The following is a 25,062-nucleotide window of genomic DNA, read 5'->3' as shown; positions in this document are numbered from 1 at the left end:
GATGATCTTACGAGCAAAAAGCTCATAATATTTGTACCCATATGGTTGATGGGGTATCCCAAGAATGCGCATGGGGTTGAACGATTTACGGTTTTCCATAGCGGTGAGAAAACCAAACCCAAAAACCCAAAAATCGAAAAAACCCGACAAAACCGAAAAACCGAAACCATAATGAAACCGACGGTTTGGGTTTGAGTTTTTCAAAAACCAAAAATTCCGGTTTTGAAATTTTCAGAAACCGAGAAAACCAAAACTAAACCAAAATTATTGAATAATATAACATTATACGGTTTATATATGTATTATATTATAATATTGCGAAAAATAGACAAAACAACTTGGTTGCCGAAGCGGTGCTTTTCCTTTATCCATTCAAAAATTGTTTCTTATACTTCTAAACTTGTCCCACATCGGACACAAATACAAACATGCCTCGTATTCATTTGTTATATAAGCAACACCAACTAAACAATTCTACACAAGTTCAAGTTTTGAATGGGTTTGGGTTTAAACCCGAAACCAAATTTGAAAAACCAAAAAACCAAGTAGCCGAACCCATCGGTTTGGGTTTAGGGTTCAGTTTTAAAAATATCAAAACCGATATCATCGGTTTGGGTTCACTTTTGGGTTAAAATCGACCCAAACCGATCCATGCTTAGCCCTAGTTTTGTTTTTGGGTCAAAACCGACCCATGCTCTGCCTTAGTTTTCAGTTTATATTTCAGGTACTTCTGGTTCCAAAGGGAAGAACTCGGGATGATTGTAGAACACACACCACATTCTTCCGTGTTCTGTGATTTACTCTGATTTCATATGAGGATTGATACACTTGTATTATTTGGATTTATTGATGATGTTTTTGGAATACTGATTTTATTAAATTAAAAATGAAATATGTCGTCGGACCACCACCGTCGCCATCTTTATCATCAAACCCTAGCCCGTCATCGCCTTTATTTCTCTCAATTTTCGACATTTCATCGTTCACAAGAGTTTAGATCTGTTCGTCGGACTTCAGATCTGGTAAGCTCACTTTTATCGAACAATGGTGTCGCTACCTTCCTTAGTCTCATCTTCCTTATGTTGTGTTCATCATGTACCGTCGTTGACTTGGCCTTCCTCCCTGGGGATCTGCAACACCTACCAAATCGTCGTCGGAATCGAAGGGTTTGCCGAGGAAGATGGTCGCCAAAGAAGGTGACGTGAAATGGGTTTGTTGAGGAAGATGGCGGCAACGTTCTGATTCTCCGGCGATGGTCGGGAGATGTAACCCATATCGATGGTAAGACGGTGATTGTACTGATCGGTGATCATGGTAGCATTTATAACTCTGGTTGGTGGTGGTATTTTCTCTATTTGAGAGAGAGAGAGAGAGAGAGAGAGAGAGAGAGAGAGAGAGAGAGAGAGAGAGAGAGAGAGAGAGAGAGAGACTTGTATTTTTTCAATTTCTTTAATCAAAAAATTAAAAGAACATAATAAAATAATTAAAAAAAAAGGAAAAATGCAAAATAATAAGGGCAAATCTATCTTTAAAAAAAATTAAAAATTTTGGACCAAACTCACAACAAAATAAAAACTTTAGACCTGTAATGGACAAATAATCTCTCATGGGTTTATTGGTGTAGGAATCCACTTATGTAATAAAGTCGATCCACTAAGATATTGAGCGGTGTAGGATGAGATCTCAAAGATAATCCAAATATTTTTGAACCAAAATAACAAACTAGCAAACCACCGAAACAGTTTGTACAGTTTAGTATAAAATGAATTATCTTCGATTCTTTACTTATTTGAGACTTGATTAGTTCTAAAGCCAGACACAATGCTTCAAAAAAAAAGTATGTTTCTTGACTTCGATCAATAATGCTTTATGGTTTTTCTTATTTCTCGAACGCTTCAATTGATTTCTCCAACCAGAAAGCTTCAACCGATTTGTATTTTAAAGTTAGTTTCATTTGAAGTTTTGCTTTATGGGTTCTTTGTTTTGATGAAATACGTAGTTAGATGTACAAAAGTATAAACTTAGTAATAAAAAATAATAATAATAATAAATAAATAAATAAAACAAAAAAAAATAATAATAACACTTGCATTAATTCGTATCATTTTTCGGACACACTACACGATTTACAATCCACTCCGCCTAACACTTTGACACATACTCTACCTACAAATCAAATCCTAATTTTGTCATTAATAAAAACTAAGAATACAATCGACATGCAAAAGACCAATGTTTCATTCCAAAAACCTTCAAACAATAACCTTCTCCTTCAAAAAACCCTTTCTTGATCCGATTTTCCACAATCTCAAATGGCGTAACACAATTCCACTCATTGCCCCTTCCAAAAAGCCGATTTCTCCAACTTCTATCATGTTTATAACCCATGTGATTCTCAACAAGCCACACTGGATTTCCCATACCCCAATCACTACCTCCAAATCTAACAATTTCTTGTTGTAAAAACCGACATCTTTGCAACAAAAATTCACCCATGGACTCATGATCATTAGAACACGCATGAGTAAGAGAAATGATACAATTTCTCCACACAGAAGACCCAAGTGAGCTTGTAATTAGCCTTAATAGATGCGAATCATTATGGTCTATTGTGTACATGTCTAACCTATCAACATAAAGCACAACATCTGGGGAGTGTTCTTGAATGAATCTTTTTATGTTTGAGAGAATTTTTAGGTTATAAGATCTTTCATAAGGGGAACATCTAAAACCTGGTGTGTCGATGATTTTGAGATGAATGTCATCTATGTCGCCAAGTATTTCTTGAACAGAAGATGTACATGGATTGAATGGATCTGTTGTGGCTTTGGTTTCTCCAAAAATGGAGTTTATAGTTGCTGTTTTGCCTACTCCGGTTTTTCCTATGACTAAAATGGTCAAATTTGAGTCAAACTTGGTGTTTCTGAGGGTAAGTCGGTGGAGAAAGGTTGAATCTTGTTTTGATAAACCAAGAAGATGAATGAGATTTAGTAACTTCGATTTTATCGGTTGGATTACTACCTGTGTTTCTTCTTCCTTTTCATTTAGGGTTTTCTTGGATTCAGTTCTGTGATCGCTAATGGTTTTGATTTCAGTTTCGGTTTCTGAATTTGAGAGAATCTCTGCATTGATTCTCTGTGAATCTTCAATTTCAATTTCAGTTTCTGAATTTGGGAGAATCTCTGCATCGATTCTCTGTGAATCTTCAATTTCAATTTCAGTTTCTGAATTTGGGAGAATCTCTGCATCGATTCTCTGTGAATCTTCAATTTCAATTTCAGTTTCTGAATTTGGGAGAATCTCTGCATCAATTCTCTGTGAATCTTCAATTTCAGTTTCGTTTTCTGAATTTGGGAGAATATCTGCATCAATTATCTGTGAATCTTCGATTTCAATTTCATTTAGTGAATTTGAGAGAATCTCCTCATCAATTCTCTGAGAATCAACCAGATTCAAGCAATCAACTTTATGTTCCTCCTCGTCAATTGATTCCACTAAAATAGAATCCTTCATGGCGGTAATTAATCCATGGATACTATTGATACTATCATCAGAAAACATACCTTCAAACTGCGACTTTTTATCTACTTCATCCTCCTCTTCATCACCACTAAAGATTTGAACTTTAGGGGACATAGTAACCTTCTGAACAATTTCATCAGCCGGAATCTCGCCTGAATCAAACCACCGGCCACTTTCCACGGAATCAATGTCGCTGTCACAGTCTCTGGTCAAAGGAGCAACAGGCACACCCAAATTGAGACGAGAATCGGTAACACTGCTACTTTCTTCACATGGGGTTTTCACAAGCGGCCTAAAAATGGCGGATTCTTCAAAATTACTACGCTCGCTAAGATGATTTCCATCTGGGTATTTCACGAAAGGGGTAGTAAATGAGTATTCTTTAACACGACAAGTTTCTATCGAAATTTCTTCATCTGAGTACGCTACAAAAGTTTCATCTTCTTCGTCATGAACAGTGGTATGCTCATCGCCATAACTACTGATATCAATACTGCTAGTGCTATTAAAGCTGCTAGTTCGTGAGTAAATCTGATCGTTGTTTGATAAATAGAATTCAGAATCTGAATCAATCGTAAGGGGAGCTCTAATGGGTACAGAAGAACCTGGTAATGAACTCGAAATATAAATCTTCGGGGGTGGGAATGGGGCCTCTTCTATTGAATCTTCATCCATGGAGCTTCGAAACGGAAATAAGGTAAATCGGAGAAGATAAAAAGATACAATTTTGGAGAGTAGTGCTTGTAAAACTACGATTTAGGGTTTTGTTTTTTGGGTTTTACAAGGAGTTTGGTGGTGTTTGCTAGGGGTTTTGTTTTATCTTTTTAAGATTACGAAGCAAAGGGTGTGGGGACGTGGGGTCTTTTGGCAGTTACGATGACACGATGTCGATAACCTTTTTGGTCCTATATGAATACGTACGAACATAGTACACCACTTATTGCTAGTTGAAAAATAAAAATAAATGAAAAAAATGAAAATAAATGAATATATCACGGTTATTTTGAGTATATTTTATAACGATAAGTTTATAACTTTAATGTAACAACATCAACATTCAACCACTCATATCACATATCACATAAAGGGATTAGAATGAGGTAACGAGTAGCTCCTTTAATGCAAAATAATAGCTTGTAAACGGGAGTGAGTCAAAGTTAAGGGTGCTATTTTATAATACATCACGATAAAAATATATGATACTAAATGAAATTAAGACGAAAATGAAATTAGAATTTACGTTTGAGTTTAAGATTCAACAAAGAATTGACAGGATACTAACATATGGACGTTGTGTTCACAGTGACGGAGTCAGACTCAAAGCAAAGGGGTATCCCAATTTTTTTTCATGGATATCACCGTAACGGCTAAACATGGAGCGGCTCGGGTTAGTTTTTCTTAAAACCAAACCCAAAACCGATAGCCTCAGTTTTAAAAATTTTAAACCAAACGAACCCAATACCATTGGTTTGGTTTTTTGGTTTTCAATTTGTACTTGGGTTTCCTGGTTTGGTTTTGGTTTTAAACCCAAACCTTAATCGAATCGTTAGCTAACTTCAACTATTGTTATATAAACATGAAGTTGAAGTATCTTTTGATACTTCAATCGATGTGGACTTAAAGTAAATATCAAATAAAGCATGAGGATAACAAGCTTATATAATAGATAAAAATAACTAAGTTTACATGTGTTTGGCGATGTGGGATAGAATAGTTGGAAAAATAAAAGAATAGAATAGTTGGAAAAATAAAAGATATGTAAACAAATAATTTGTAAGGAGCAAGAATTGATCTTGAGACCTTTATTTCATTAAGCTAGCACCTAACCAGTAGACCAACTATTTGTTTATGCTTATAAATGAAGGGATGCGTATATATACACTACATAAAACGATTTTTTTCCTAAAAAATTTACACTACCGAAAATTTTTTGAGGGGTATCCCGGGCTACCCCGGGATACCCCTTGGATCCGCCCCTATGTGTTCATCATGTTTCCAACGTTTGTCGTGTTTCGTAAGAGTAATTTTGAATAAAATAAGCTGAATGTTTATTTTATTTTATATTTATCGCTTTTGTCTTGTTGGTTGCTTTTATTATGTTTTAATTGAGTTGTTTTTGTATTAATAAAAGAAAACACAACATCGTATTGGGTCAGGTAAAACCAAGACACGACTGTTTAATTTGTCACCCTTAGTCAAAGCAAGAAGAAAGAACATGGTTTGGTGTGGTTTAAATTATGTCATAATGTCAAACTAAGCATTTTGTGATTTCATGTTCATTTTTGTTGTGCCCTTGATTAAAGTTCGAAAAAAATGATTTGGTTTGGACGTGCCAAAAATTCAAACCATAGACGTTTTATGCAAAAAATTTCACTTCAACTGTGAGGTTGTTGTGACTAAGTTTTTATGCTACCATACTACCTCAAAATACGTAATTACTTATTCAAGCCGATAAGTCTAATAATTGAGATGTAAAATTTCATATATATAATATTGAATGTTTGAACATTGACATGATTAAAATATGAGAAATTAAATATGCTTTTATTTTTTGTTCCTACAAATTATCATACCCAATTATATAGTGACATGTGTAACATTTAATGATATTTTAATATACTAATATGACATATGTCATTATTTAATAGGATATGAAGATTTGTAGGAACAAAAGTAGGAGAATATTTAATTTCTCTTAAAATATTACTATTTTTTACAATTAACCTAGTATGTAATGCACATACTAAAAGGAATTCAACTTGGATCACTCAAACAATATCGTTGACAAAATTTTCAAAATTTAGGAAATAACTCAACACAAAAATCTTCTAAATGTTAAAAAAAAAAAAGGTTTAGAGGGAGCAGGGGACAAATGGGTAACCCAAGAATCCGACCCGAGAATCCTGTATCTGCCAAGTGCCAACATCAAAGGAAGCGTGCAAGCCACCATATCTTCCTAATCCAAACCAAACACCAACCAACAAATGGGATCAACTGTTTGTATATCTCCGGCAACCTTCACAGCAGTCGCTCCCATTAAACCCTCTTTATCACGCACCAGAACCCTTAATACATCAATCTCCTTCTCTACCAACCCCAATCGGAATTTCACCTTCAAACACATCTTTTCTTTATCATCATCATCGATGGCTTCCTCTACTCTCCATGTCATGGCTTCCTCTTCCACTGGTACGTCAAATACTCTCTCTCTCTCTCTCTCTCTCTCTCTATTGTTATTTTTCTATCTAGTTAGTACCAAATCTTTCTATCTCGCTGTAGATTCGTGGATTTATGATTGATGAAGAGATGCAATGATAATTTGATTAGAATTGTCGTACGCACATTTCAGTTAAATGTGTAATATACCTCATCCTTGTGAAATTGTTAGGTACTTTCTTTGCAATGTGATGATCAATTTCTGTAATTGAGATTCCTGTGGCGAGACCAACTCTTCAAAAGAATCTGATTCCATGATCAGTAGGTCGTAAACACACATTGAATTTTTGCGTCAAATACACCGATTAAAACCTTAGGGTTTGTAGTACCTTATCCCATTTTACTGAATTGTATCCACTTATCAGCTTATCTCCTAGCTATCGTGTATGTGCAAGTCTACTAATCTTTCACTTATAATTTTACTTTTGATGCTCACACTTCAACTTCCATAAACAAATAGGTGCTGCAAGTGAAGAACTAGACACTTCATCTTCTACCTCTGTTGGAGCAAATGATTTGCTTATTGTTGGACCAGGTGTTCTTGGTCGCCTAGTTGCAGAAAAATGGCGAGAGGTGAGAATGAGATCAAGAAATGTTAAAATTTACTATACAAATATACAATCTAGCATAGATCATACTCCACTTGTTGCTTCTTTGTTTCACTTTTTCTAAGTTGATTAAAATCTCAAATTGTTTGAAGAACAAATTGAAATCCTTTCTCTCACCCAAAACTATGTAACATTTCCTTGTCTGTATAAAAGACATAAATACCCTCCCCATCCTAAGTGTTAGATTCTGATGACAGGAACACCCAGGATGCCAAATCACTGGGGAGACAGTTACTACTGATCACCATGAAGAGCTTATTAAAATTGGGATCAATCCAACATTGAAGGGAGTTAAATGGGATCATAAGTTCCCTTATGTGATCTTTTGTGCCCCACCTTCTAGAAGCTCAGACTATGCTAGTGATGTTGGGTAATGAAGTGAATGACAACTTTACCCCTTCAATATCCGTATTAATTACAACATTTCCTTTTTGCTTATCATCAATGTATTGAAAATTACTAAAAAGTTAGATATTAAACAAACAGGGAAGCTGCATCACTTTGGAATGGAGAAGGTTCTTTCTTGTTTACTTCAAGCTCAGCACCATATGATAGATACGATAATGGACAATGCTATGAAGTGCTTACTTTACTTCTTTTATTTTAGTTTTTTTTTTTTTATATTAAATATTTTAATCGATTAATAACTTTCTTGATGTTTTTTTAATATAGGATAGTCCAGTAGTACCAATAGGGAGGAGTCCAAGGACAGATGTTCTTTTGAAAGCAGAGAAGATTGTTTTAGATGCTGGTGGCTCTGTTGTTAGGTTGGCAGGACTTTACATATCCTTTTGCTAAAAAGTAACAATTTACTTTCATTTATTTGTGTATTATATATATAGCATCCTATTTTCATTTCTTTCTCAGATATCATCGAATCTTTAAAATGCTTTTTTTTCTTATGAAAGCACTGTACTTTGAAAAATCTATGCAATTATACCATTTTTTTTATCAAGACATTATACTTTGAAAATTTTAGCTAGTTATAGCAGTGAAAGTTGCTTTGTATTTGGATGGCATTGCTATAATTGGTAAATTTCTCAAAGTAAAATGTTGTAATAGGGAGAATTTAATAAACGAATTAATGAAAAATGCATCTATGAATTTGTATTTGCTAAATCTTAACTTCTTTAGCACAAAGCAGATAGAGGAATGCATTTGTATTACTTAAAACAAGGGACTATTGAAGCTAATCCTCATCACCTTGTCAATCTCATTCATTATGAGGTTCCTCTCATCTTTATTTCTTCTTATTACAACAGAGTTTTATACAAAAAAAGTCCCATTATTTTGGGTAAATTTTTGATAAAGTCCTAAATTATTATTATTATTTTGAACAGAAAAGCCCCAATTATTAATATTTTGCCCAAATTAAATAAAAAAATACCCGTTTTTATTTTGGGTTTTATGCAGAAAAGTCACATTGTTTTGGGAAATTTTTTGATAAAGTCCTAAATGTTTTTTTTAATAGAAAAGTCTCATTATTTTGGGAAAATCACATAATCTGTCATTTCCTGTTAAAATATAAAACATGACTTTTTCGTTAATTTTGGGCAAAATGTTAAATAATCGGGACTTTTCCATTCAAAAAAAAAATAGTACTATCAAAAAAAAAATTCCCAAAATAATGGGACATTTCTGCATAAAACCCTTTTTATTTTAACAAGAAAAGACAAATTACTGTGTAAAATAAAATAATCAGGACTTTTCTGTTCAAAAAAAAATTATGACTTTATCAAAAAAAATTTCCAAAACAATAGGATTTTTCTGCATAAAACCCTTGCAACATAATTAGAAAAATCTATCTGATTATAGCAATGTCACACGCATAAAAAGTATAATATCCTAATAAAAAAACAAATGAAAGTACAATGCTATAATTGGATAGATTTCACAAAGTACAATGATTTATAAAAAAAGAAATTGAAGTCGTTTATATGATACAGGATGCCGCCTCTCTCTCGGTTGCAATTCTAAAAAAGAAATTACGCAGTCGGCTATTTTTGGGGTGTGACAATCATCCGGTTTCAAGGTTTTGGTTTTATTAAATTTTTTATCAAGTTTCCATATTTTCATATTACATGGAATGATGGAATCCATTTTTAACATGATAAAATTTGATTTTGTTTAGACAAGAAGTGATGGACTTGGTTGCTAAGAGTGGGAAATTTGATCCAACGTTTGTGGGCTTTACTGGTAAGTTTAGCTGATAGATGAAAAGTTAACTGCTAACTGATAAAAAATAACGTTTGATAAAACTAGCTGAAACATGTACAATGATATAAAATGGCATGTAGAAGATTGAGTTGTTTTTTACCATATTGATAAAAAGAGCAAACTACATTGCTATTCCCACAATTTGCTCCAAAAAATAATGGCAATTTTGTAAAAATGCTAGGACTTCACTTGTTCCATAAAGGGAAATATGTAGAAAAGTCTCGTTATTTTGGGTAATTTTTTGATAAAGTCCTACAAAAATAGTCTCGATTATAAAACATTTTTTGCCCAAATTGACGAAAAAGTCCTTATTATCATGTAAAATTAAATAATCGGGACTTTTCTGTGCAAAAAAAAAAAAGACCATATAAAAATTTTCCCCAAAATAATGAGACTTTTCCGCATATTTCCATAAATGATGAAAGTGTTGTATGAACAAAGATTATTTTTTTTTGGACTCAATTAACCGTTTTTAAAGTAAATGACCATTTTACCCTTTTGTCCAAAAACATAGGCACAGATGGTCCTTTGGGTAAGAAATTGGACAACTCAAAGACAAGGGAGGAGTTAGGATGGGAGCCAAAATACAAAAGCTTTGCTCATTTTCTTGGGGTAGCTTCTTGATTTTTATTTTTATTTTCTTTATGGGGATTATTATTATTATTATTATTATTATTATTATTATTATTATTATTATTATTTTGATTGGTGGGTGGTTGAAAAAGAAAAACGGGATATTTTATTAGGAAGATATTTTTGCTTACACCTGAGGGATGCACAAAAAAATGGTTGTGGTTATTTGTGTAACATGACGTATATTTAGTGCTACTAAATTGAGCTAAACTTGAAGTAAGTTCTTGATTTATATCCCTTAATAAATTCGTTTACATTGAATATACAAATAATTGTCAATGAAATCAAGAACTCCCATTCCACCATTTCTAATCATCAAGATTTGCTTCAAGATTCTCAATAACCATTTGTAGATTTTGTGTAATCATCAAAACAAACATGTGTGGGTGTGTGTGTTTATTCTCAAGATGTTCGTAACTTTGTCAAAGTGTGAGTAAACACTGGATACAGATGATGATGTAATAATCAAAGAAACAAGTAAATGATCAAAACATTCTATTGATTCTATTATCTAAATAAAATATCATAAAAAATAAGTTCATTATTGAAGATGATAAAAGAAATTGCTAGGTTTATAAGAAACGATTATCGTGTTGGTAAAGACGATATGAACTTCTTTTATGACATTCCTATCAGTTATCTATTCATTGTTAGTTAGACCCACTCGCAATTTTTTTTTCTGGTTTTGCGATGTCATTCAGGGTAGAGGATGGTCTGAAGGTGATGCAAAGTTCACATTATTTTTTATAGCTTGATATTTAATACACTTAATGGTATGCAATTATACATGATTATTTGACTAGGAGGTGATTATTCCATTGAACATTGACTTATAAGGTAGTTGCAAAGTTTGAAATCTTTTAAAATCTTGCCCCTGGCGATAGAAGTCTAGTTGTTGATGAGTGAAATTCCAGAAGGTCCATGATTCAAACTGGTCCACGGGCCAAAATATTGAGTGTTCAACAGTTGACCTTCCACATATGCTTTGGGGTGGGTTGATGTGGGCCGTCCAGATGATACGGTTTACCATTTTTTAAGATAGTTGCAAAGATCTTGTAGCTTGTCCAGATGAATCATTTTTTTAAAATGGAAGAATCACCTCCCTAGAGAGAAATCGGATAAAAAAAGAACTACCTACTAATTTTTCTTAGTGCTTAATATTTAACATATTAATGGTAATAAAAGGAATCTTGTAACACAATCATGTGTTCTTAGAGAATTTAATGGTACTGAAATGTTATATAGGAAATCTAACCATTTTTATCAATTGTTTTCTCAAAATTTACTTTGTAGTGTTGTTTAGATGTTTTGATATAAAGAGATAAGCTTTATTATAAAGAGATACCTAATTGCTTACCTAGCTACCTGAGTAATTCGATTCTTGGATTTTTCAATTATGAAATGGCCGGTAGAGGGTATGCGACGTATTTCGGCGTCATAACATATCGTCCAAAAGACAAACCTATTCCCCTAATTCTTGCAAAAGCGGGGAGCCGCAGTGGATGGTCAGGAACCATTGGTTAATTGCTATTATTTTTTAGATCGCTTGAATTGACAAAAAAAATGTATATCTAAATCTATATCCAAAATTTCGAATATCCAAAATTGGGAATACAGATTTGGATAGTAAAATTCACTATCCAAAATTTAATTTTCGAATATCAGGTTTGAATACCCATATTCAACTGTCTCTCTTTCACACGTACACGCACACATGAGGGGTTATTTCAAAATAACAAGTTGCCATCTTTAAATAATGTGTATTAATAACACAAGTGCTCTATCCTTTTCCAACTTGCAAATTGTAAAGTTGAAGTATTTGAAAGAGTTGATATTGCAACTATCGTTCATGTGGTATATTGAAAATATGTATATTGCAACATTTACAAGGCATTGAACTTTGTCGAGTTTAATAGATTTTTATATTATTATTTTATTTTTTATACAACTTTTTAATTTTTTCCCTTATAATACATATAACTATACAAAATTTCAATGAAATGTTTATTTAAAACATAAAATAATCCTTCATGCCATTTAACTACACTTCCGTTGGAGGCCAATATAACATCTCATTATGGTAAAATTAATCAATTGAATGTCAACTTGACATTCAATGTCATCAACATTCCCGTTAAACTATATTAGTGTATACGTCATATTGTAATGTATATGTGTTTTTTGCATTGTTTTACCTTAGGGAAAAAGACTTGTCTTTGTGGTCATCCTTCGGGTCTATGATGTTTTCCTTTCTTTAATCTTTTCAATGTTCTTGAGAACACCACCATGATGTTCCTATTGGAAAATGGTGTCCATAGCCACAAAAAAGTCGGCAATAATACTATAAATAGCAGTGTCATTTTGGGTTACATGCAAAAACAAATATGAGCAAAATTGGAAAGAGATTAAATTCTAGGGACTAGTTTATTAATTAATTAATGAAACATGAAAATTTTGGAATGTTGTAGATAAAGGATTTAATATAAGATAATAACCAAAGATAAGGATAATTATTCTCAGCACTGATATTCTGGGTTTGAATCTTTTCCATATAAATAGAAATCAACAAAAAAACCCTCAGAAATTTGGTGGTACTCTCTAGATCCAGGAAACCCTAAAACCACTCCCACGCGCCACGTACAAGGTTTCACGCGCTGCATAGAAGGTCTCGAGTTTCAAATCTATCTAATCTTCAAGTTGCTTCCGGTTTAGGTTTTTTCTAGTTTTTTCCGGTGTTTTTGTTTGCTTCATTGGTGCGATCATGAAAGAGGGACTCTCTATTAGGTCCTCCAAGTCCGATCAACTGACTAAGTTTAAGAAATCGAATAACACGTGTGTATCTTTTCTTTCCTTCTTTCTTTGTTTTTTTAGTTTCCTAGATATGGCTGGACTTGGTTCCCCTTTTGGGTTCATAAGTTATGATTATTTATATGCTTTCGATGTGCTATTTTTAAATCTTGTTTATAAAACCCTAGCATTATATACAAACAATGTATGGATGTCATAAGAATCCCTAAAGATTAGGGTGTTTAATTTTGGAAATTCTATCTTCGGTAGATCTTTATCATGAAGTATCAAGATCTCAACTGATAGTGCAATTGTTAAGTTTCATGTTGATAAGCCTTCAAAAGGATCCAGCATCAGTGTGAACATACGTTGAGACCATCAATGCCAATTTAATGATAGCGTTAGAGTTTCTTTTGACTTTATCAAATCATGTCAAATCACTTCGACCATGAAACTACATCTTCTGATGGAATAATTCAGTCCTAATAAAGATTAACATTTCCTCCAAAGAGCAACACTAAAGGCATCACTTTCCAGAAGAGGGGTTGTTCTAAATTCCGTTGTATGTGTTTTCTAAAGGGATGTAGCCAAGATTTTGTTTTAAGGCAAAACAAATAATTTACAAAATATGAACAAATAGCAAAATAATTCAAATGATAATAAAATGTAACAATGTATGATTTTAAAGTAAAATTATTCATTTAAGTTGTAACTATTGATTAATTAAGATAATAAAAAATAGTAATATACGAACTTTATGAACCAGGAATTCACTGTGAAGATTGAAATGCAATTTGAATCTGATATAATCAAAAAAGTTGTTGTCGCAATTCTTTAATCGACTACCTCAACATGTAAATAATTTCATTCATTATGAATTTAAGTTTTGAATGTGGTGGGCCATGTCATAATTCACGACCTTAGCATTTTTTATTCAAATGAAATATAAATTCTATATATAATATATATTTCACTTCAAATTTGTGTGAGGTGGGTCAAGGCCCACTGTTGCACCCATATAGTTACGTCTCTGAATCTGTGGACCATCTTTATGTTACCTACAATTTAACGAGATTGATTTGGAACCGCATAAACATTTGGTGCAAGCTACAACCATTCTCATGCTCCCATAAAGTTACAGAAATCATCTCAATTCCAAAGTCGACCTGAAAACTTCCTACACCCATAAAGTTACTACTTTAGACAGTTATTCTTTCATCTTGCATGTGCATTTGTCGAGTAGAGAATGAAAAGTATTTAACAACAAACCAACATCTTTTCACAAAGTCATAAAAGAGATCAAGAACAATTCCTTTCTGTGGTTTAAGAATAAAGTAAAAGTCACCTCAACCGATTGCTCATCTTGGTATAATTTTAATATTTTATGTTGAAACAACCCAAAAATACCACCCAAAAATTTCGATTTTTATTATAACAGAAATCACGAGACTGAGTATCACATAATAAAACCATATGTTGCATGTTCAAAAACCATAATAAAATACTGTGAGAAAAACTATATCACGACTGTATCCAAACATATCAAGAACTAAATCAACTCCCAGGACAAAACTGAAGCTGTGGTGTGTGCGATGCCATCATCCCGAGCTCTTCCCTTTGCTTGCGGAAGTACCTGAAACCAAAACTAAAACTGTAAGCACGAAGCTCAGTGAGCTCCCCCCAAACTACCACATACCACATAATAACATATAAGCACATACTGGGCCTTGCCCACTGCATCGGACCGAAGTCCGGGCTAACTGGGGCCTTGCCCCTACATCGGACCGAAGTCCGAAGCTGACTGGGACCTCTGTCCCCTACATCGGACTGAAGTCCAAAGCTGACTGGGACCTTCGTCCCCTACATCGGACCGAAGTCCGAAGCTGACTGGGATCTCCGTCCCCTACATCGGACCGAAGTCCGAAGCTGACTGGGACCTCTGTCCCCTACATCGGACCGAAGTCCGAAGCTGACTGGGACCTCTGTCCCCTACATCGGACCGAAGTCCGAAGCTGACTGAACATAGCATAAACATATCAACTAGCATAAACACATAAATCCTGTCTGAGCCACGGAGGCGTCAAACATACTAGCTACTGCATTGGACCGAAGTCCAGAAACTACGACTAACTGAACGGGCCGTCATTGTGGCCTTAGACCCGTTCCTACTGAAGGGAAACTCACCTCGTGAACTGGCTGCTGTGTGAATGGCTCTGGAAGCTAACTGCTGCTGCTCCGGTATCTCCCCGGCTACAAGTCCATAAACACACTCAATCAAATGCTAAACACTACACTGGGGTAAAATGACTCTTTTACCCTTGGTCAAAGTCAACTCTCTCGGTCAAAGTCAACCCACAGTTGACCTGACTCGCCGAGTTGGGCCGCCAACTCGCCGAGTCTCTAGTCTCACTTCTCAACCCTACTCGTGGCTACTCGTCGAGTATGGCATCGACTCGACGAGTACCCATCTCGATCCAAGAACTCAGACAATCTTCATCCGAGTCGCCGAGTCATATGAACAACTCGACGAGTTGTTCTTCGATCTAAGAAGATTGCCTTGGACTCGCCGAGTTGTATGAACAACTCGCCGAGTCCCACCATTACTGAGTCCACCCTCCGACTCACTGAGTCCACCTACTGCTCACTGACCTCCACTCGGAATCACTCAAAGGGGTAAAGATCGGGGACTCACGACCGGACTCGCCGAGTCCGAAGAACGAATCGCCGAGTCACATGCATGAAGATCCTAAAAACTCGATTCTGCTCAACACCACCGCATACAAATTATAGATCTGAGTTCCTAAGGCTGATTTACCACGTAAAGTTTCCAACTTTACGTGTACATCCACATGAAAAAGGAGATAAAGGCTAAAAAGGCACTTAGAAGAGTAGATCTAGGGTTATCATGCAAAATGGCTCCATAAAGGTGATAGATCTACGATTTTGGAACTGAAACATGGCTAGATCCGAAGGCTAATCAATCTAATGTGATCCCTCTACCAAGAACAAGCTAAGAAATGACTAAAAGAGGCTAAATATGCTTGCTAAAGAGAAATCAATCATAGAAACAGAAGGAATTCGGCTAATACCTCAATGAACTATGAAATGGGAGCAAGACCTTGGATCTTCTTCTTCTCCTTTGGATCTAGCCTCCTTCTTCTATTCAAAACTTCAAGATTCACACAAGAATGCACAAATAACCAAGGAAACGATTAGGGTTTGCTAAATGATGCTCTGAGGGTGAAGGGGACGAGTTTGGGGGCTCATAAGGTGGTTTAAGTAGGGTGCAAACCCGGGGATTTAGGGTTTCTACCTGGCAGGCAGACTCGCCGAGTCCCGAATATGGACTCGCCGAGTCGCCGACTAACACGTGCTCGACATCTCGTCCCCACTCGACGAGTCGGGCCATAGACTCGCCGAGTCCCTCTCAAAAACTTCTAAATAAATGCCACAGAAACAACGTACCAGGAATGGGGCGTTACATATGTATTTCTATGTCTTGTAAATGTAACATTGACAATGCCCAAAGGTTTTGGTTAGAGGTGATAAATCGTGATATCATTTCATGTTTCTACACGACACGACACGACAATGTTTTATGTAACACGAGTACGACACGACACGACAAATATAACATATACTAAAAACTAGTTTATTTAATGAATATTTTATCAAATATAATACGACAAATACGAAAAACACGATAAAGAACTACTAAATCGTGTCAATTGCGTGTTGAATTTTGAACACGTGCACGACACGACATGACATCGTGTTTTTAACAGCTAACATGAACACGAATTCAAATTTCATTTAAGTCCCAATTTCGTTTTGTATCATATATTTTTGTCATATCGTATCATAAATTGTCGCCTCTAATTTTGGTTATATGTTTCTAGCAACTTGCAAAATCACATTAGCAATAAAAGATTATCCGGAGTCACAACAAATCAGTTTTTTAGATAAATGAATCAAATAAATAACTATTCTATAAAAAAAAAAATTATAATATAATATAATATTATTATTATTCAATAAAAGGCAATCATTATAAAAGTGGCCAATGAAAACATTTAAATAATAAAACTTGTTCCACAACTAAAACGAGACTGAAACTACAAGGAACCTTTTATTCGTGGGGAACAAAAAAAATTCAAAAAATCAATGGCGGGTGCACACGGTGCCACCATGGCCGCCGCCGCCGCCATATCTTCTTCCTCCGTCCCACCGACCACCTCAGCAACTCCAATCCCCGGAAAATCGCTCGTCTTACTTTCTTCTCTTCCCTCGTCGTTTCCATCACGACGAAGAAGAACTAACCATCTCCGAAAGAAAATCCTCAAAACCCTAGAAAACAAGCCTTATCCAGACATTTCCAATCCCGAATTTCCCCGCAAAACCCCACCAATTATCATAGAAGAAACTGTGCAGCAACAGACTACTGAAACTGACCAGCTTTCTCTCTCCCAAACCACTGGATTCATCGATGGCATTGCTGGTGAGTTTTCAACTAGGTCATTTGTTAAAATCGGATTGTATTTAGTTGGGGCTTTTGTTTTTCAAACGATCTGCGCCGCGTTGATATTTGGATGGAATGATTTAGAGGGTGAAGATCGAAACTTGAATAGTGATGAGTACAAGAAACCTAGGGCTTTAGATTCAAAAGAGAATCCGAATTTAATGGAAACCAAAGAGGGTGGAATACTATTAGTTGATAAATCTGAAATGGATAACAGAATTGTAGAAATTCAAGAAATGGCAAGGGAAGCCCGACAACAAGAAAGGGTTGAAGCAAAGAGAAAAGGGTTGGTGGAAGAAGAAGAAGAAGATGATGATGATATTGATATCGATCATGATTTGATTGATAAATCTTTGAAGGAGAAAGAGGTGGATAATCGATTAATGAAGTTAAGAAAAAGTTTAGAAGGTAATTATGAAAAGTTGCCCCCTAAGTTTCCAATAAAAGAAGATTCAGCTCCATTGATGTTCAAAAAGAAGTATAAATATAAAAGTCCATCAATTGATTCAGGGGAAAAGCCAAAAGGATTTGATAACACTAAAGATCTTCATGTTGTTAATGGTGAATTTATCAATAAAGATCAAGAACAAGTAGATGAATCTATTCCCATTATAGAGCCTATAAATAAGTTGGTGAATGGAAGTGAAAAAACAAAACAAAGAGCAACTAAGACTGAATCAATAAAAGGTATGTTAAAAATATATTTATTTACAAAGTGAATTTTATACTTTAAAAAAAATCACTTGTTTCATACATAGGTGCTTCAAAGGAGATAAGGAAACCTCGAGGCTTTGGTCAAGAAAGTCAAAGTAATACTTCAATATCTTCCAAGAATGATGATTCTTATAGTAATGGAAGTTTAAAGGGCAAAAAAGGTAGAAACAGGAAATCTGGGGGAGATTTTGGGGATATGAAAATTAGTTCCAAGATTGACTTTTGGTGGACTAGTCTCCCTTATGTTCTGGTATGTAAATTGTAAAATTATTTTTAGTATTTCAACATTATACTTTGAAAAATAAAAATCAAAGCAATTTTAACGGTTATAATAAGAAAAATAAAAATCAAAGTACAATGCCTTCATAAAAATGGGTGAAAGGCAAGAAACAACAATGTATTTTCATTTATAAATTTGTTTATAGGATCCCATTTTCATTTTTTTTCTATTACATATTACATCATTGTGCTTTAGGCATAGTCTTTTAAAAATCTACCTAATTACTTTTTTTTTAATATTAGGACATAATACTTTGAAAAATCTACCCAATTATATCATTGCAAATTGTTTTGTTTTATGCAATTACTTTCTCATAAGGTCTTTTATGAGATTAACCCTTTTTTCGGAAAAAACGAATAAAGGGACCAAATCGAGAAAAAGGTTTTATGCAGAAAAGTCCTATTATTTTGGGAAATTTTTGATAAAGTCCTAAATTATTTTTTTTGAATAGAAAAGTACCGATTATTTAATTTTACACGATAATTTTAAGCAAAATATTAAATAATCGGGACTTTTTTGTTCAATTTTCTTTTTAAGACTTTATCAAAAAATTCCCCAAAATAATGAGAATTTTCTTCATAAAACCCATCGAAAAAAAAACGCAAGGTCTTTTTCAGGAAAAAAAAAATAAAGCTGAGTAAATTCAATCCGAAAAAAAACACAAAATATAAGCTCTTATATCATATTAACCCTAGTTACATTAAATGAAAGTAGGATGGTATGTTATAATAAACAAATAAAACAAAATAGAGTAAATTACACGAATGGTCCCTATGGTTTAAGGTAATTTGCGTGTTTAGTCACTAACTTATTTTTTTAACTCGAAAGGTCCCTACTGTTTGTTTTTGTTACGCGCTTGGTCCCTGTCTTACCTAAAAAGATTATTTTGCCATTGATGTTTTAATTTATTTAAATAAATACACCCCCAATCCCACCCCCTCACCTTACCTTACCTACCCCACCCTTTTTTCCTATTTAAATAATTGTCTTTTTATGTAAGACAAGGACCAAACGTGTAACGAAAACAAATAGTAGGGACCAAGCACGTAACAAAAACAAACAGTAAGGACCTTCCGAGTTAAAAAAAATAAGCGCGCAAATTACCCAAACCATAGGGACCATTAGTGTAATTTACTCAACAAAATATATTGATGTTTTCTTGCATTTAACCCTATAAAAAAGAAATATAAATGCAATTATATATAAAAGTACATTGCCATTTCTTATCAACTTTTCATTTATCAGGCTATCTTAATGCAAAGAGGGGGGAAAAGTGAAGAATCTGAAGGATTATTTACTTTAAGGAGTAATTTTAAAAGTAAGAGTGGATTATCACACACTGTTGCTTTTGAAGATCGAGGTGATGCCACAAATTTCTGTTATCTTTTGGAATCTTTTTTCCAAGATTTAGAAGATTTCACCACTAATATCATACCAATTCCAACAAATGTAAGTATTAGTATCCTACTTTTTTTTTAGGGCTAATTGCAAGATATAGCAATGTTCTTTTATTTATTTGTATATTTTACTATCTTTCTTCTTATTACAAATCTACTCTAATAAATAAACATCTTTTTTTGCCACATGTTACACTTGTTCGTTTTACTACATGTTATTTTGTGGTTATTTTAAATTAAAATTTTCCGCATGTTATTTTATGTTTTTTTTCCATTTTATTAAATTCTACATAGTATTTAAATGTAATAATTGCAATAAATCTTCTTCTACTCTAATAAATAAAAACCTTTTTAGCCACATGTTATACTTTTGTTCATTTTGTTACATGTCATTTTGTTGTTATTTTATATTATTTTTTCTCCGCTTGTCATTTTATTGTTTTTTTTTTTTTTTTTTTTCATTTTATTAAATTTTTCATATAGTATTTAAATGTAATAATTGCAATAAATCTACTTTTTATTTTTATTTTAATAATTTAATAAATAATTTTTTTTTCCACATGTTACACTCTCATTCATTTTGCCACATGTCATTTTGTGGTTATTTCAAATTAAATTTTTTCCACATGTCATTTTATTATTATTATTTTTATTTTATTAAATCCCACATAGTATTTAAATGTAATAAGTGCAATAACAAATGGATATCAATTTTGTTAATGCAGACTTTCCTTATAATTTAAAATTTCTTAAATTAAAACCCAAATTATTTCCTTTGTTCGTTTATCTAAACTATTTGTTTAAATTTAAAAGAGAAAGGAGCACTTCAACTTCAATTTCAATTTTCAATAATTCAATATTTCTCTCACTTTCCTTATAAATTCAAACTTCTCAAATGTTTAGGCTTTGGAAGTTTCTATTTTTATTTCTTATAAAACATCGTAATATATATATATATATATATATATATATATATATATATATATATATATATATATATATATATATATATATATATATATATATATATATATATATTCGTATTAACATATTATACTTTTGTGAAATCTACCGAGTATAACAATGAAAATTACAATGTATCTTGATGAAATTACTATAATCAAGTGGATTTAAAAAAAAAAAACTTAATGTTTATTATTAAGATAACATTTTTTGGTAGATTTATGATTTTTAAAAACATGGATAAAAGTAGATTGCTATTTATTTCAGGAGCTTGAAGATGCAGTTAAATCAGAGATTATGAAAGTAGTTGTGGTGAAAAAAGGTCAACTTGAGCTCTATGTTGGTCAACCACTTACAGATGTTGAGTCAGCTTTACGCACATTAATTCAACAACAAACCGAATGATTTTTTATTTAATTTTTATTCTGTTTTTAAGATTTAGGAAGATTGTTCATTGAAATGCCATTTGTGAGCTATTTATGTTCTGTATTTTTCAAGAGTTAGGTAGAGTTTGTTTATTAAAATTTGTAATCTGTAATCTTTTTTTACACTGTAGGAACTTTTTTTTTTAATTAAGAATAGTAATAGATTGTAGAACACTTATCTTTTAGAAAAAGAAAATGTCTTAAAACTAAAACATGTTTGATTTTTTTTTTTTTTTTTTTTTTCTCATGAAACTTATGTACAAAAGATCTAGATATAAAAAGTTCATAGTGGTAAACATTTAAGAAATAGTATTCCATAGATTCAATTAGTAAGCTAAAAAATGTCTCTTTGGTTCTAAAGTTTTTCTGGTTATAAATTATAATTCTGTTTTTGCAAAGCTTTTAAACTTTTATTTTCAAGCCTACAGAAGTAAATAATTGCTATCGTAGTTTCTTAATTTGTGAATGAAAATCATTTAGCATAAAACACGTGGAACTTTAAGTGAATAACCTAGAAGGCTAATATTGAATAATTTGAAACCTATTCTTGTTGGTTATAGTTAAATTATAACTAGCTGGGGTACCCCGCTCCGCGGGATTCGGTTTTGATCAGAGTTTTTTTTTTTTTTTTTTTTTTTTTTTTTTTTTTTTTTTTTTCGGTATCTATTAGGAAGTAATGTTTGTGTTTTAATGGATATTTTATTTTTGTAACATATATATGTATGGTAAATTTACTGGATAAAAATAATGGGGTTGAAGGGACATAAGAGAATGATTAAGGGGACTTGAGTTATATTCAATGAAAATTCTTACAAATTTGACTAAGAATTTATCAAAAAAGTAAAAAAACATAATAAAGTACATTGCTATTTAAAACCATTATAACCTTGAAAATAGATTTAATTAGAGCTTCATCGGCTTCTTAAGCAACGCTAAAATCATAACATTAAGAATTTATCAAACACTATAATCAGAACATTAAGCATTGGAATCTTAAGCAACGCTAAAATCATCGGATTAAATAGAAAGTGGGTATCTAGAGGCTGAACCAACCATTGATTTGCTTTTGTAACCGATTTTTTTTTTTTTTTTTTTTTTTTTTTTTTTTTTTTGAAGTGGATACCCGGAACCGGAATTGGAACCGCCTGTTCCGGTTCCAAAATATTGGGGAGAACCATTTAAGGTGCCAAAATCGAGTGTATAAACAATTCGTTAGCACTTAAGTGATGAAAAGAGCTAAGTGCAGTGCATACCTCTCAATGACAAATTCCAAACACTTCACACAGTAAACAAAAGCATTGGTCAATTCTTCATCACAACAGGTATGACATATGACACCCTCCTACATAAACATGATGTTATGACAAAGCAATTTTTACTATAACTGAGTAGATTTTCCAAATTAGAATTCCTTATTAAAAAGATATTTGAATATAAATTGTTGTAATAAAAGAAAAGTAAAGTAGGATGCTATGAAATTATATTTCTATTTCATGCAACAATCTCTATTCTCTAAAGTCTAAAGTAATTTCATAGGTTTTATTTGAATATAAGTTGTTGTAATATTTCTATTTCATGCAACAAAGACGCATCTTGTCACACCCCAAAACCGAGAACGGCGGAAACGTTCTGGGGCGGAGGACGTCATGTAATGTATCACAACAATGTAAAATAGTAAACAAGCAACAACATCATCCATTGCATTAATAGTATAATTTTAAATACATGTGTGTTCTTTCATAGTATAAAACAACATAATGAATGTTCAAAAAAAAAAAAAAAGAGTCTTGGCTGCTCCATCTTCATAAAACCTGGTCGTCGTACCTATCTATTTGTGACCTGAGAATACAAATTATTTTGAAAGCGAGTATCAACAATAAAGCTGGTGAATTCATAAGTATTTATGTGTCTTTGATTTGTAAAACTGTAAAGTAAAGACTTGTAAATGTTTGGAGAAAAGTTTGCATAAGCATGAAAATGTTTGTAAGTAATTGTAAATGTTTGAAAACCCTAGAAAATCCCATATTTCCTGCTAGTATAAAAGTAGTCTTCTACCAAGACCCGACTGTTTTGAAAGTAGTCTTCTACCAAGACCCGACTGTTTTGTAAGTAGTCTTCTACCAAGACCCGACTGTTTTGTAAGTAAGCATCACTGTAAATGTGACAGTTTTTCCCTGTTTAACTATTATTATAAAACTATAGTTTACCTCATCGTTTATGCGTATGTGTCACAATATAAAGGTAATAAGGAAAATAGTCTATCTATATCAAATATATCCTACCTCGTCGTTCATGTGAATGTGTCACAAAGTAAAGGTAAGAAAATATTATAATAACTAAAAATGTATCGTTTTGCACTAGGATATTCACGGCGTGGAAACTCGCCGAAAAGTACAACCGTAGACACCCGTCAATGATCATTTTCCCTACTGTAGCTAACAGCCTTGGGGGTGGAATGGTAAGTCCCGAAAAGTACAACCGTAGACGACATTCAGACGAATAACCGGTGCTCTAAGGCCACATCCCAACGTGGAAAAAGAAATAAAGCGAGCTAGTCGTCCTGAGTCCTTTAAACATTACTTATATAACTATACATATATAGGCATGAATTTGACAATATATAAGCATAAAAGAAGTTTTGTAAAACCTTTGAAAAGTTTAATACTAAGAAATGATGACTTGATGTCAGTTTATAAAACGCTTTGAAAGTATTTTGTTTGATAAGACAGTTTTAAGTATAAGGAAAACCTTTGTTTGAAACACAAGTGTAACAGAGTTTGAGAGGAAACATACAGTATGTAAAGCAGTTTGATAAAGAGTTTTAACATGTAAAAATGTTTGAGAAAGTCATTTGAAGTAATCTGTTTGGCAAAACAGCTAAAAGTATAGTAAATCCATTTGTATGCTAGTTATTAATCACATGTGATTGATATAATAACTAGCATTATTCAACTTGTATTCCCCCATAAAGCATTTATAAACATTCAAAAACATTTAAAAGTTTAATTAAGGGGTATGAACTCACTTGTAGTGAGTGGATCGGATGGAAGTGTCAGACAAGTGCTTGGTGTCAAGTGAAGACTAAAACACACATAATGATCCTAATAACATATGAAGACATATGTATGCATACAATTAGTGATTAAAACACTAATTAGACAAGTTAAGACATCCCAAGACATGCAAAACACTTTATTTAAGTGCTAAAAGTCCTAAGGATTGCATCTAAGGGTTGTAGGACTTGGGTTTTGAGTTTAGGGTCCAAGGGTAAACTCCTTATGAGTTTACGGCCTTAGGACCAACTCCCTTGGAGTTTACGGTTGTAAACTCATAATTTTATTGCCGTAAACTGATGGTACTTCTACCATTTTGTGTCTTGAAGCCTATAAGTCATAAAGAAGCATTCCTACTTCATGTCTAAGCCTTTGGAAGTTATTGTGGCATCAATTCACTTCTTTGTGGAGTTTACGACCCATGGACCATTTCTCCATGTGATTATGGTCGTAAACTCAAATGATTCATGGTCTTTTTATGTTTTAAGTTCCTAAGTACATCAAGGATATGATCTAGACTAGTATCCAAGACTTGGTAAAGCATTAGGGTGCATTTTGCCCCACTTATAGGGGTTTACGGCCCAAGAACATGTCTTGGACGTAAACTCCTTTGATCACATGATTTTTTGTGATTTCTAAGGTTCTCATTGTAGTAGTGTTGGTAAGTTTTTAGAATTGTAGCCACATCACAACCATTCTTGGGCATATGCTAATCACTCCTCGGACCA

At 33.1% G+C, this 25,062-nt stretch overlaps 2 protein-coding genes across 2 annotated transcripts; both read left to right on the top strand.

The window, feature by feature from the left end:
- The first annotated feature begins 6,422 nt into the window (after positions 1 to 6,422).
- On the top strand, positions 6,423 to 10,416 carry LOC111895024 (uncharacterized). The gene is made up of 9 exons (XM_052764326.1): positions 6,423 to 6,711; positions 7,199 to 7,311; positions 7,544 to 7,716; positions 7,833 to 7,926; positions 8,019 to 8,130; positions 8,485 to 8,573; positions 9,293 to 9,378; positions 9,478 to 9,542; positions 10,078 to 10,416. The coding sequence occupies exons 1-9, from the start codon at positions 6,507 to 6,509 to the stop codon at positions 10,185 to 10,187; spliced, it is 1,047 nt and encodes a 348-aa protein (XP_052620286.1). The 5' UTR covers positions 6,423 to 6,506; the 3' UTR covers positions 10,188 to 10,416.
- A 6,658-nt stretch (positions 10,417 to 17,074) lies between these two features.
- Positions 17,075 to 21,453, top strand: LOC111895018 (uncharacterized). Its single transcript, XM_023891106.3, has 4 exons — positions 17,075 to 18,189; positions 18,261 to 18,466; positions 19,742 to 19,945; positions 21,124 to 21,453. Exons 1-4 carry the CDS (start codon positions 17,148 to 17,150, stop codon positions 21,259 to 21,261), a joined length of 1,590 nt encoding a protein of 529 aa, XP_023746874.1. The 5' UTR covers positions 17,075 to 17,147; the 3' UTR covers positions 21,262 to 21,453.
- Positions 21,454 to 25,062: the final 3,609 nt, after the last annotated feature.

This window comes from Lactuca sativa, chromosome 5 (genome assembly GCF_002870075.4).
Source record: "Lactuca sativa cultivar Salinas chromosome 5, Lsat_Salinas_v11, whole genome shotgun sequence".
Taxonomy (NCBI): Eukaryota; Viridiplantae; Streptophyta; class Magnoliopsida; order Asterales; family Asteraceae; genus Lactuca; species Lactuca sativa.
This window is presented reverse-complemented; position numbering and strand designations above follow the sequence as displayed.

Excerpts from the sequence above, each read along its gene's own strand:
- LOC111895018 (XM_023891106.3), top strand. The coding sequence starts at position 17,148 with ATGGCGGGTGCACACGGTGCCACCATGGCCGCCGCCGCCGCCATATCT. Across the intron at positions 18,467-19,741 it reads CTAGTCTCCCTTATGTTCTG|GCTATCTTAATGCAAAGAGG; the intron begins GTATGTAAATTG and ends TTCATTTATCAG. Across the intron at positions 19,946-21,123 it reads TCATACCAATTCCAACAAAT|GAGCTTGAAGATGCAGTTAA; the intron begins GTAAGTATTAGT and ends TATTTATTTCAG.
- LOC111895024 (XM_052764326.1), top strand. The coding sequence starts at position 6,507 with ATGGGATCAACTGTTTGTATATCTCCGGCAACCTTCACAGCAGTCGCT. Across the intron at positions 6,712-7,198 it reads CATGGCTTCCTCTTCCACTG|GTGCTGCAAGTGAAGAACTA; the intron begins GTACGTCAAATA and ends ATAAACAAATAG. Across the intron at positions 8,574-9,292 it reads TCAATCTCATTCATTATGAG|GATGCCGCCTCTCTCTCGGT; the intron begins GTTCCTCTCATC and ends TATATGATACAG.